A 12,112-nucleotide genomic window follows, 5' to 3' on the forward strand; every position below is an offset into this window, starting at 1 on the left:
TCTTTTTGTTTTTTGACAGCCGCTGACCAGCCCGTCCGCGTCCTAGGCGCGTCCTAGACGCGTCCACGTCCTTGACCGTGGACGCAGGGAAAACGCGAAGCAAGCAGACGCACCACCAAGACGTGGACGAGGAGAGCAGCTGCTATCGCGGAGACAGCTGCTGCTCTCCTCGTCCACTTCTTGACAACGTGGATTCTAATGACCACCTAACCCTAACCCAAACTCTAAACCTAACCTCAGTAACCATGACACTACTGAGTATCTTACCTGCCGACGCAACCGCAGTAACCCCGCGTCTACTACCGCACCGCAGTGAGGCGCCCTGCGTCTGCGTCTTTTCCCGTGGTCACGTCCATGGATGTGGACGGGCTCCCCCCGCCTGCGTCTCGTCCATGGAGGCGCCCCGCGCCTGCGTCTGCTTGTTTTGCGTTTTCTCTGCGTCCGCGTCCACGTCTTTGACCGTGGACACGTCTAAGGACGCGTCTAAGACGTGGACGGGCTGGTCAGCGGCTCTTGCTGTTTTTTTGTCTCATTCCTAAGACAATAATTTGATTACAATAACTATACCCCCATTGATTCCTGAGTCGGAATCCACACACATTACATTACAGTACATTTACTATATCTTTTATTTTTTTTGTCATAGGAATGCGACAAATACAAGTCTCCAATCAATAGAAAAAAAGGCATTTTGGGGGTGAACTACTCCTTTAAGCCTTCCTGTGTGTGTGTGTGTGTGTGCGTGCGTGCGTGCGTGCGTGCGTGCGTGCGTGCGTGCGTGTCACATGTAACTCTGTCCTCATGAATAAAGTGTCAGTTTCTTTGTTCATATTTCGGAAATGCATTTATTAAGTTAGAGAAGTAGAACTGCAGACTCACTCCCAATTATCCGACATAATCGGAAGACTCACCTCTTCAGACTCTACCTTAGCCTGTAGCACTTGCCCTATCCTGGATTACCTTGCAGGCTTAACCCTCTAAGGCCCGCATTAAGAAATACTTGAAATAAAAAATTGAAAAGAATCAGATGGTGTTGTAGGAGTCATATTAAGAGGAAAATGTAATGTTTTTTTCAAAAAAATGTTTTTGTAAGATTTTATAGCCATAAATCAAAAATCATAAATCATGCTCTAATTTACATATGGGGGATATTTTTCACAATAATGACATATGTACATGTTCTAGACATTCTAATGATCACCAAAAAAAATAGTACAGGCATTTTACTTATGTTTTTGTGAGGTATAGCTTCCATGAAAAAGTGAGATGTTGTTCGTCAAAACTCTGGAATTTCAGCGGGTGTGGCGGGTGTGAATGTCAGCCCCTGTGGGGGGTATTTATATGCAAATATTGTGGCCAATGGCATTGTAATACTAAACAATAGAATCCAATGGTGGTGTTTAGGTGGTAGGGGGAGCTAAAATAAAATGATTTAAACCTTTTTTTGGATAAAATACAAACGTTGTAATATTACAACCGTGGGCCTTAGAGGGTTAAAATGCAAAACCTAAAATGTAATTTAGATAGAATGTTATTTAGACAGATGCCAGGTCATTGTTGACATGGCATCCTATATAGTGCGTATTGTTTCAATGTACAGAATATTGTTATTCTACTGTTAACTGTTACTGTTGTTTGCGGTCAATCATTGCTAAGGTGGACATTAACTGTGTACACATTAATGTACTCATTATTATTATTATTATAGGCTATACTATTGTATGAGTTTTATTTGCAAGCACATGGCCATCACTATATATTTCAAACACAACTGTTTGTGTGCTTTTGACTCCACTACATTGCCAGGAAGGGACACAAGTACAGTATACACTTAAAATTTGTGTTGGTTTGATTACTGTTGAGACTAGAGAAAACAATGCTGTCTCAAAATAATTTGGGGAACCCCCTGGGGGTCCCGACCCACAGGTTGAGAACCACTGCCCTAGTGGACCCTGGTTGAGAGGCTGAGGTTAGAATTATTTAACGCTTTAACTATTGAAAAATAGCAGATCTACAAGCTCACATGCAGCGTGGCGCCGAGTGAGTGCCCCGCTGCAAGCTTGTAGATCTGCATTTTGTATCTTTGAATATATCCTTTTAAAAGTGAACATTTGTAACCCAAATATTGGCTTCTGAGGGGGTCCCTGGAACAACATGTTTTGAGATGGGGTTCGGCGGCCAAATACATGTAATTTGGGGGGTCCTTGACATGAAAAAGTTTGAGAACCACTCATTTTAGAAGGAGGATTTAGAAGACATTTGTAGAATCGGGTAAAAATACTTAAAGACTTGCACAAATGAGTTGCTCAAAAATAGCAGATCTACTGTACAAGCTCGCAGTGCGGCACTGTGAGCTTGTTTATCTGCTATTTTTTAATAGTTAAAGCATAAAATAATGGTTAAAGTGGTTCAAATCTGCATGTACTAACACACTATAGACCGTTTTCCCGGGCGCTCCCGTAGAGAGACATTTCTGCGGTGTAAACCGCAGCCAGTGGTGGAGTAGAAGTAAAATTATTGAAAATGGGAAATACTAAGTGAATAAGTGAAGTACAAATACTCCAAATTGTACTTAAAGGGGAAGACCACCCATTTTCAATATTGAAATATGTCATTAATATACCGTAGAGGAGTTGTGTGGAAATAGAACAAAAGTTCCCCCCCTTCTGTGTTGCCTAGAACTGGAGGATTGATTTTGGGGTTTGTATTGTAAAGTACAATGTGTGATGTCATCAAGTTGTACTTTACAATACAAACCCCAAAATCAATCCTCCAGTTCTAGGCAACACAGAAGTGGGGGAACTTTTTTTCTATTTCCACACAACTCCTCTAATGTATATTAATGACATATTTCAATATTGAAAATGGGTGGTCTTCCCCTTTAAGTACAGTACTTAAAGGGGGCGTGACACCGGCCGAAATTTAACATTATGATACAGTAAGTCACGTGGTGTTTCTTCAAACGGTCTGAAAAGGAGGCGGGGCCGTATCAGTTAGTAGTGAATGTATACTTCGTCCGTCGTGCGGTGCCGCGCAATGTATACTTCGTCCGTTGTGCGGTGCCTCGCAATGTATACTTCGTCCGTCCTGCCGTGCCGCGCACAACGTGATGTTGTTGTTAGCGTGTAGCAGCGCCGCACCGCAAGGCTATTTTGGAGAGCTATTGTGTGTGTCACACACAGGCTACACACACACACAGAGTGTATGAGCCACGGACCTCAGTCCTCCGAGACAGCAGGACATATGTCTGCTAAAAGGGCTCAAAGCTGCCGAGGAGAAGGAGATCGCTGGACGCTCGTTCTAAGGCTAAGCTGTCCCGGCCGCGTGATATTGAAACGTAACGGCATTGCGGCTAGCGGAAGACACAGCAGGGTATGGCCGACAAAACCGTCCCTTAGACGGGGAGAACTGAGAAGCGTGTTGACCCTCGTAACGAATCTCTGACACCTTTTTTGAAAAAGACGTACTTTTTTACCATTTTATAGCGAATGGTGTATAATTTTTACCCCTAGAACTGATAGTTTTAAAGTTGGTTTAGAAAGTCGGAAACATGCCTCGGACAGCTTTTTTTGGGGCAGTTTCAAAAGATAATGATATGGATACTCGACTCCGCGAGTCTCCGCCCCTCCCCCCATTAGCCCAATCAAATTAATGTATTGCCGTTACTGTACAGAAAGTACTACTTTCAGTACAGTAACTACAATAAATTAATTTGATTGGGTAATTTAACATGGGGGTACATGACATCATTAAAAAAATTGGCTAATTTGATAGCCATAATTAGCTGTTTTGGCCATGTCATGCCCACTTTAAGTAAATGTAGGCTACAAGTTACTTTACACTACCGTGTACACCGTAGAAATGGCGGGCGGCACCCTCTGCAGGGTGTCGCTCAGGAAATACGTAAAGCCTGTATGCTTTAAATAATACACTGCCTGAACATTGTATCCTATTGTGAGGAAACCGGACAGCCTTTTAAGTAATTTGACATGACATGATGTCACATCTTGAAAAGATAATGGACTCTGTGTCAAGTTAATGTCCATGACATTCATTTGTAACCCCATCGTCAGCACCGATGCTCCTGTTCATTTGGCAGGAGAAGGACGACGTTTAATCATTCAGCCTGCAGCCTTGGACTCCTGCAGACATGAATATGTCACCAGCTGAAATTAATAAGAGAGAGAGAGAGAGAGAGAGACTCCTTTGTGTTCTAAACTCTCTCACCATCGTTGGGTAGAGTATACTCCAGGGGTGCTAGGGCATCATTGTAAATACACTTTTCATCTACGGCACCCCTGAATTGCATTCATGCTTTAAAGCACCTTAGGTTGATGTCATATAACATACGTAATTATGTCAATCCCTAAGATACAGTATATGTCACGAGGGAAACTTGAGAGAGAATATCAAGCTCCAAGTTCCATTAGGACAGGTTGCAAATAACTGTATACGTGCATCTTACTAAGTCTCAGGTACCTTAAAGGAGTAGTTCACCCCCAAAATGACTTTTGCTATGGAGACTTGAATTCAATAAGATGTGTTTGTTTGTCGCATACTTGCATTCCTAATTCATTACAACCAGTAAGACTCCCTAATCGGGAGATAAGCGACCGTAGGTCTCGCTAGAAGAGGGCCATGTGAGAAATGAGGGGTGGGGTCTCCGCGTTGCGTTGGCGGACGAATAGGTACCGGCCCCGGCTCTCCCGGACGCTCCTAGGCAGAGTTAGGGCATTTTATGTGAGCTGCAGTGGAGGGGGTCCTCCACTGGGGGCGCCACCACTTTTGCATCCGTTCTGGAGTACCAGGAGTGGGTGGTCCCCGGGAATTCCCCGTGAGCAGCCCCATGGGGGTGGTAATTTGGTCATTTTTGCACATTTGGTATTTTTTTTACACCTGGGGGTCCCTGGAACTCCGGGGGTCCTTGGAGGTTGTAGTTTGGCAGGCAAGGAGTTTGTGTGGAAATTTTGGCATGGATCGGGCCAACGGTGGCCGAGATATGAGTAGGGGGAAAGTGTGACGTGTATGTGGTAATGTTTTTACACCTGGGGGTCCCCCAGGGACCTGGGGGTCCCTGGAACTCCGGGGGTCCTTGGAGGTTGTAGTTTGGCAGGCAAGGAGTTTGTGTGGAAATTTTGGCATGGATCGGGGCAACGGTTGTGGAGATATGAGCAGGGCAAAAGTGTGACTCACTGACTCACTGACTGACAGACAGCCCGTGGAGCTTCCAAATTGTTCTTTGACAAGTCACCACTTTGAGAAAGCCTGGTCTACTCACTCTACTGCTAATAAAAGGCCATTCACACCAAGTATGGGTTGGCGGCGGTTAGAGTGAGTGGAGTCCGCTTTCAATTACTTTCCTATGGAAGTCATGTCGTTTTGGTTCTTTATTCAAACTTCTCGTCCGTCCACGGATTGGTCCAGCCAATGGAAGCAGCCCTCCTGTGCCGCGGGTGGCTGTGGGAAATGAAACAGGGAAATGACGAAAACAGTGCAATTATAAAACAACAGCACCGGCCAAGACACACCTCCATGCCAGAACCGTGCCATGTACAGAGAGGTCGTATGCAGAACAGCGTTCCATGCGTCTAGACACAGAGTCGACTGATTCGGTGTGCATGCGGCTTTAGCTTGACAGAAAGACGGACGGACAGATGGACGGAGTGTTGTGTTCCAACATGTCTGTCATCTGGACTTGCAACGTGTTCGTTACAGAGATCGTTGAAGCTTTTAAATTAGCAGCGAATCTGAGCTTGGAGTGCTGTGGGGGTGGGAGAGAGAGAGAGAGAGAGAGATTGGGTCTTCCCAGGATGATGGTTAGCCTCATTAAGTCAATGTAATAAAGCTGTGATGTAAACAGGAGCAGTCATTACATTCACAAAGACTCAGTGGAACAACAACACAAACTGTCACTATGAATCAAAACACATCAACACGCGCGCATGTACGCACGTACGCACACACAACTTAAGTCATTAATTTGACTCAGCCAGATATTTACAGTATGCTAGTGCTTAACACCAGTAAGACTCCCTAATCGGGAGATAAGCGACCGTAGGTCTCGCTAGAAGAGGGCCATGTGAGAAATGAGGGGTGGGGTCTCTGCGTTGCCTTGGCGGACGAATAGGTACCGGCCCCGGCTCTCCCGGACGCTCCTAGGCCGAGTTAGGGCATTTTATGTGAGCTGCAGTGGAGGGGGTCCTCCACTGGGGGCGCCACCACTTTTGCATCCGTTCTGGAGTACCAGGAGTGGGTGGTCCCCGGGAATTCCCCGTGAGCAGCCCCGTGGGGGTGGTCATTTGGTCATTTTTGCACATTTGGTATTTTTTTTTACACCTGGGGGTCCCCCAGGGACCTGGGGGTCCCTGGAACTCTGGGGGTCCTTGGAGGTTGTAGTTTGGCAGGCAAGGAGTTTGTGTGGAAATTTTGGCATGGACCGGGCCAACGGTGGCCGAGATATGAGTAGGGGGAAAGTGTGACGTGTATGTGGTAATGTTTTTACACCTGGGGGTCCCCCAGGGACCTGGGGGTCCCTGGAACTCCGGGGGTCCTTGGAGGTTGTAGTTTGGCAGGCAAGGAGTTTGTGTGGAAATTTTGGCATGGATCGGGGCAACGGTTGTGGAGATATGAGCAGGGCAAAAGTGTGACTCACTGACGGACTGACAGACAGCCCCTGGAGCTTTTGGTAGCTGTTGACTCAGCACTATATGTTCCCTTATTCTCCTTTATTCTGTTTTATTGTTCATCTTTATTACTTAAGTGCTTAGATACTGTGTTCAGTGCTTTCTGTTTCCGGCTGTCTGTTTTCAACCGACAGTACAATGGCCAATTGAGGGAGCAAGCAGCGTTCTCAACCACATACAGACTGCACCGAACAGCACCAATCACAGCAGTTGCGCACTCTGCTGACGGACAAGTAGGCCATAAATGGCCACGAGTGTACAAGTCGCAAGTTGGCACCTTGACAGAGTGCAAAGGAAGACAGATAAGAGAAATAAAAATCGCACCCGTGCGAAGTGAGCGGTGCAAAGGCGATTTTCATTATGCATGATCCTTAATAGCGTAACGAAAAAAGAAATATAGATTTTCATATATGTATGATCATTAATACTGTAATGGGGATGCTGTAAAACGTGTTGGTAAAACAGCATGCGCAAATCTTCATTGCAACCATGTTTATATGTTACGTCAGACCAGAACCCCTGGTCAGTATATAAAATGTGAAACCTTAAACTGGCAGATTGAACAACACACAGGATTCGCAACAGTAATCATAGCCTGCAAGGGTAATGTAGCGTGGTTGCTGTTTCGAATCCTGTGTGGTGTTCAATCTGTTAGTTTAAGGTTTAGGAGAGGTCCAGGATATGAAACAACCTGGCCATTACGCCTGGACCTTTCATGAACTTTAAACCGGTCTCAAGTGCAAGTGTAATGGCCAAGACAGATCTAAATTAACATGAACAACACAGCATTTGATTGGTCTGTTCTGTTTGGCTAACACATGAGTAGAACGGTTTCTAATGTTTAGTTACTCAACTAGCCAATCGATGAAGAATGAAAGAATCGTCCCGTGCTTATATGTTTTAACTAAATAAACCGAAAGTGAAATATAGGAGCGGTTTGCACCGCTCAAAAATTGAATACAAACCTTTCGTCTGAAGACAACAACACCTCCATATCCTTGGTGAGGTTCAAGCTTGAGGATTGATCAAGCTTCACATGACATTTCGGCCATCCAGACCATAAAAAATCAAACCTCGGTTCGAAGTGAAGCGGTGAATTTTCATTCTATGTGTTCTAGAGCTATGAAATCTGTGTTCTAGATCTATACATTCTATGTTCTAGATCTATACTTTCTATGTGTTTTTATGAATTCTGAATGAATGAATGATTTTGTCTGGAGGGCCAAATTGTCATATGAAGCTTGACCAATCCTCAATACTGCATGCACAGGACATGACACGGACATGGGACTCCTTGGAAGCCTATGGGACAGACTGTACGGGACAGACAAAGCCACTCCTTGGAAGCGGCTTTCACCGCTTCAAAAACCACATAAAAGGGTAAGGCTGCAGACAGGTAAAGACTGTCCGCCAAGTGTCAAGTGATCGCCCATGTGCAAGCTCTAAGATTGGTCAAGCCTCACATGACATTTTGTTTTTCCAGACTATAAATAGGCAACCACACGGGTAAGGGTGGCCTACGGGGTAAGGACTAGTCATGGTAAAACCACGCCCCCAGGTGATTTTGAGAAGCAATTGGAGGTTTCCGGCCAATGCTCTGATTGGCCAGCGTTAAAACCACAAAACATGATGGCGTCACTTATCTCTCTATAAGTGGTGGCATGGCCCCCAGGTCGTCATTCATACCCTAGCATCGGAAGCCCAGGCTTCTTTTGGCGATCGGAAGAAAAAGAAGCCTGGGCGATCCCGTTATGATCACTGTTGTAGGAAGTGAAGAATTTCCCTAACCAATCAGAGTGCAGAGAGCATCGCACCGAATGTGTTGACGTCATGACGCAGCAGCGTTCTCTGCGCTGAGCAGAGGAGCAGAGGGGGGAGGGGGGAGGAGAACACATGCTATTGGCTGGAGACTCGCAGAGAGATTCGCCACGCCCGCCCATCTGCATACACAAACTGTCCGCGTTAGCTCAGAGTGTTCGTACCCCAAACAGGTTTGCCTTCTTGAGCGGCAAGAGAGGTTAATTGATGTGTCACCACCTAGCTCATGGTTCACAGAACCGGAGATCCCTTTAATTGTACCATAGAACTATGCCACCTGCCGGCTTTGGGGACTTCCAAAAAGGAGTGTCCTGCTTGGAGTTCATGGAAAAAACCTGAATGCGCCTGAAGTGCAGGCTTATACAACCTGTCGACCCATTTTGATTTTTTGGCTTATACAACCTGTCGACCCATTTTGATTTGGCGTCCGGGGACCACCAGTGGTCCTTGAGGGGGTTCCAGGTGGTCCCCAGCCACGAGAGTCGGTAACCAAATGGACCCTTATACATCTTTAACTCTTGAGTTAAAGGATTCAATTATTGTTAAAAATCTGCATTACTTAATTTACAATATTAGAGAATGTAGAAGAATTTATATTTTGTGGTGGGCCTGTTTTTTTTTCCTATGGTACATACAATACAGCATAGAATTGTGGACAAAATCGTATCCAACGATAACATCTCATCAAATGGTGGTCCATGGCTCAAATGCCGAATATATAATATGAAAAGGGTTGAACCCCCCTGAGCAACCTGTTCCACCTAACGGGAAAAACGATGCATGGACATCGGAAGCAACAACTGGTCAGACCTCCTGGAAACTGACAACCACCATGCGTCACACGCAACACGGAAGCAGGAAATGCTCCTGTACCGAATTCAGCCAGAAGCTGTCAAAGAGGCCATGCTCAGAGACTCAACAGATCGGGATAGAAAATGTTCCCTCCTGCCTGAGACGGAAAATCACGGAATCAGTTTTTATGTCTGGAGACTCCCGTCCAGGACAGGCTTTAGACGCGCCTCCTCAGGAGACTTGGCTCATAAATCTGAACCCATTTGATTTGGCTTCCGGTACCCATTGCAACTGCATGCCCTTGCTGACGTTGACACCAGGCAGGGTTTGAACCCACAACGATCTGAACGAAGGGCATGTGCTCTAACCACTACACTAGGACGAACTCTTGAAGGTCCCAGATTCTCACAAAGCAGACACACATTTTGAAGTCCGAACGAAGCATCTAGGTGAAAGTATGGCGGAGCTGGAGTGTGCCAAGGTCTTGAGAAGAAAAAATAAATAGCTAGATGTGTAATGTTCCATTCACTAACTCTCACCAGTTGGTACATTGTTGATGTATGCCATAATAGTTACCTGGGCATTAATGCCTAAATGAAAACAACTAAAAGTTAGATGTATCAAAAAGTAAAGATTTCAGGACTCCCAGCTATTCCCGAAGGACAGAGCATCTAGGTTAAAGTATGGTGGTGTTAGAGAATGCTAAGGTTTTGAGGAAGAAAAACATGAAATAAACAAAATACATAAGACTGGGTCCAACAACAGCATTTCATGTGGACTTCATGTGGCCAGTCTATGATCCTAGTTCGTCTATGATGTATGCTTCCATATTTGGGCATGGTTTCTGCCCGATTTGAGACATTTGGCGCAATGCAAGATTACCTCTGGACAGACACACTGACCCCGTTATAAACTGCATCTTATTTCAGAGTCCCGCCGTAAAGATAATTTCTAATAATAATGGTTACAATAACATGAATGGGCTCTCTCGACTTAGCGTAACACTTTGAGTCTAGGACTCAAGTCTGAGATGTACAGGTCAGCGCTCTAAAGATCTTCAACATCCTCATCCTCAACAGACTCATGTTATTTTTTCTGTTGCTATTGGCAGTCATGGCTGCCAGTTCCCACCTGATGTCACTCGGGAGTCCTGCCTGCTCCAGGCCATACTGAATAACCGCCAGCTTACATAAGGTCTTCAGACTAGGACTCAGGTCTAAGACGTACAGGTCATCGGCAGGCGTGTATCTTTTGTATTCTCCGACGTCCACCGGAAACGATTTGTATCTGTATCCTCTAAAGAGGACGATGCGATCCCCCACCATGCAACAGCACATCCTAAAATTAGACATGGATAAACATGGGCCTTTCCCCTCTGGCTCAACCTTCTTCCAGGAGAAAGTGTCCGGATTGAACTTCCAGAGATCGTTGAATTCTCGGCGCAGACATAGGTTAACGCCGCCAAATATGTACAGTTCTCCGTTGTAGGCAAAGGCTGAATGGAATGCTCGTCCCTCTGGGAGAAGCTGTGCCGTAGGCGTGCTCAGCCAGCAGTTGGTCTCTGTGTCAAACACACTGATGTTGTTGTAGTGGTAGTAATGGTCCCCTAGGCCCCCGAATACAAACATCCTTGTCTCGATCATCGTGGCCGAGTGACAGGATGAAGCAGGGGACGGAGTCCCTCTGGTTTTGATCAAAGACCAGACCATTGTCGTGGTGTCCAGCTTGTGGATGTCATTTGTGCGTCCAGTCAGATGGCTGTATCCCCCGTAGATATACATGACCTTTTCCAAGGCACAGGCTGAGTGATTGATCCTCGCCAATGGAACGTTCCCCGAAATCGTGGGCTTGAACCACCTGTGGCTGTCGACGTGGAACCCATAAAGCATGTCGGAGCACTCCCTTTTCTTGGTAATGCCCCCCCAGATGTAGATGACGTTCTCTATCAGCACGGCCGTGTGTCTACAGCGAATGCAGGGAACCTCGAGGGGATGTTCTTCCGTTCCGTTTGTCACTGGGGGCAACTTGGACCAGCACAAAGACACCGTGTTGAAGATGTGAACGACGATCTCGCCGTAGTTGTAGGACTCCCTGTCACAGTACCCTCCAAAGTAGTAGACCTTGTGCCCCATGGCCACAACAGCATGGCCTCCCTTTGGGCCTTTCAGATATAACGTCCAGCGGATCATTTCACACCAGAGCGGCAGAACACCTGCAATGGATTCACTGAATCTCATTCGCTGCTTTGCAAAATACTATAGTCCTACTGCACACACTGACAGTTCTATTGGTACAACTGGCAAGAATGTCACACGGAGCATGGCCAATCCTCAAAGTCCATGGGGTTGGGTTTTCTATTTGTCTCTGGATTTTTCATGAAAATGAATGAACCAATTAAAATATATATCTGGTTTGGAAATCTGGCTACTTTATAACCGTTTTTCAATCACGTCCAAGCTCTCCTACAGTTTGGTCATGACACAAGAAATAATTGAGACTGCTGCCCAAATGAGTAAGAAGGATAAAGATAATGCTAAGTAGAAAGGTGCAATTTTGGGAAACACACACCCGCTCACACACACCCAATTAAATACCCCTAGCCCCCCCCCACACACACACACAACTTGTAATAGGTTAGTGACTGACGATATGGCCCCAAACAACTACCCCTACCAGAGGTAGAAACGAACACAACATAGTTTTTCCTCATCTCTAAGGTCTCCCATACATGAAATGGATTCTTGTATATACATGTTTTACAGCAAAAGTGGTGAAATTGATATATAAAGTTATACACTCCAAACTAAAAACATAAAACA

At 45.6% G+C, this 12,112-nt stretch overlaps 1 protein-coding gene across 1 annotated transcript; it reads right to left on the reverse strand.

Annotated features, from left to right (window-relative positions):
• Nucleotides 1-346: 346 nt before the first annotated feature.
• Nucleotides 347-11,482, reverse strand: LOC308304936 (kelch domain-containing protein 3-like; the record flags this gene model as incomplete). Its single annotated transcript, XM_080749560.1, has 2 exons — nt 347-516; nt 10,330-11,482. 2 exons carry the CDS (start codon nt 11,480-11,482, stop codon nt 347-349), a joined length of 1,323 nt encoding a protein of 440 aa, XP_080605686.1.
• Nucleotides 11,483-12,112: the final 630 nt, after the last annotated feature.

This window comes from Nannobrachium achirus (assembly GCF_963921795.1).
Source record: "Nannobrachium achirus genome assembly, chromosome: 19".
NCBI lineage: Eukaryota > Metazoa > Chordata > Actinopteri > Myctophiformes > Myctophidae > Nannobrachium > Nannobrachium achirus.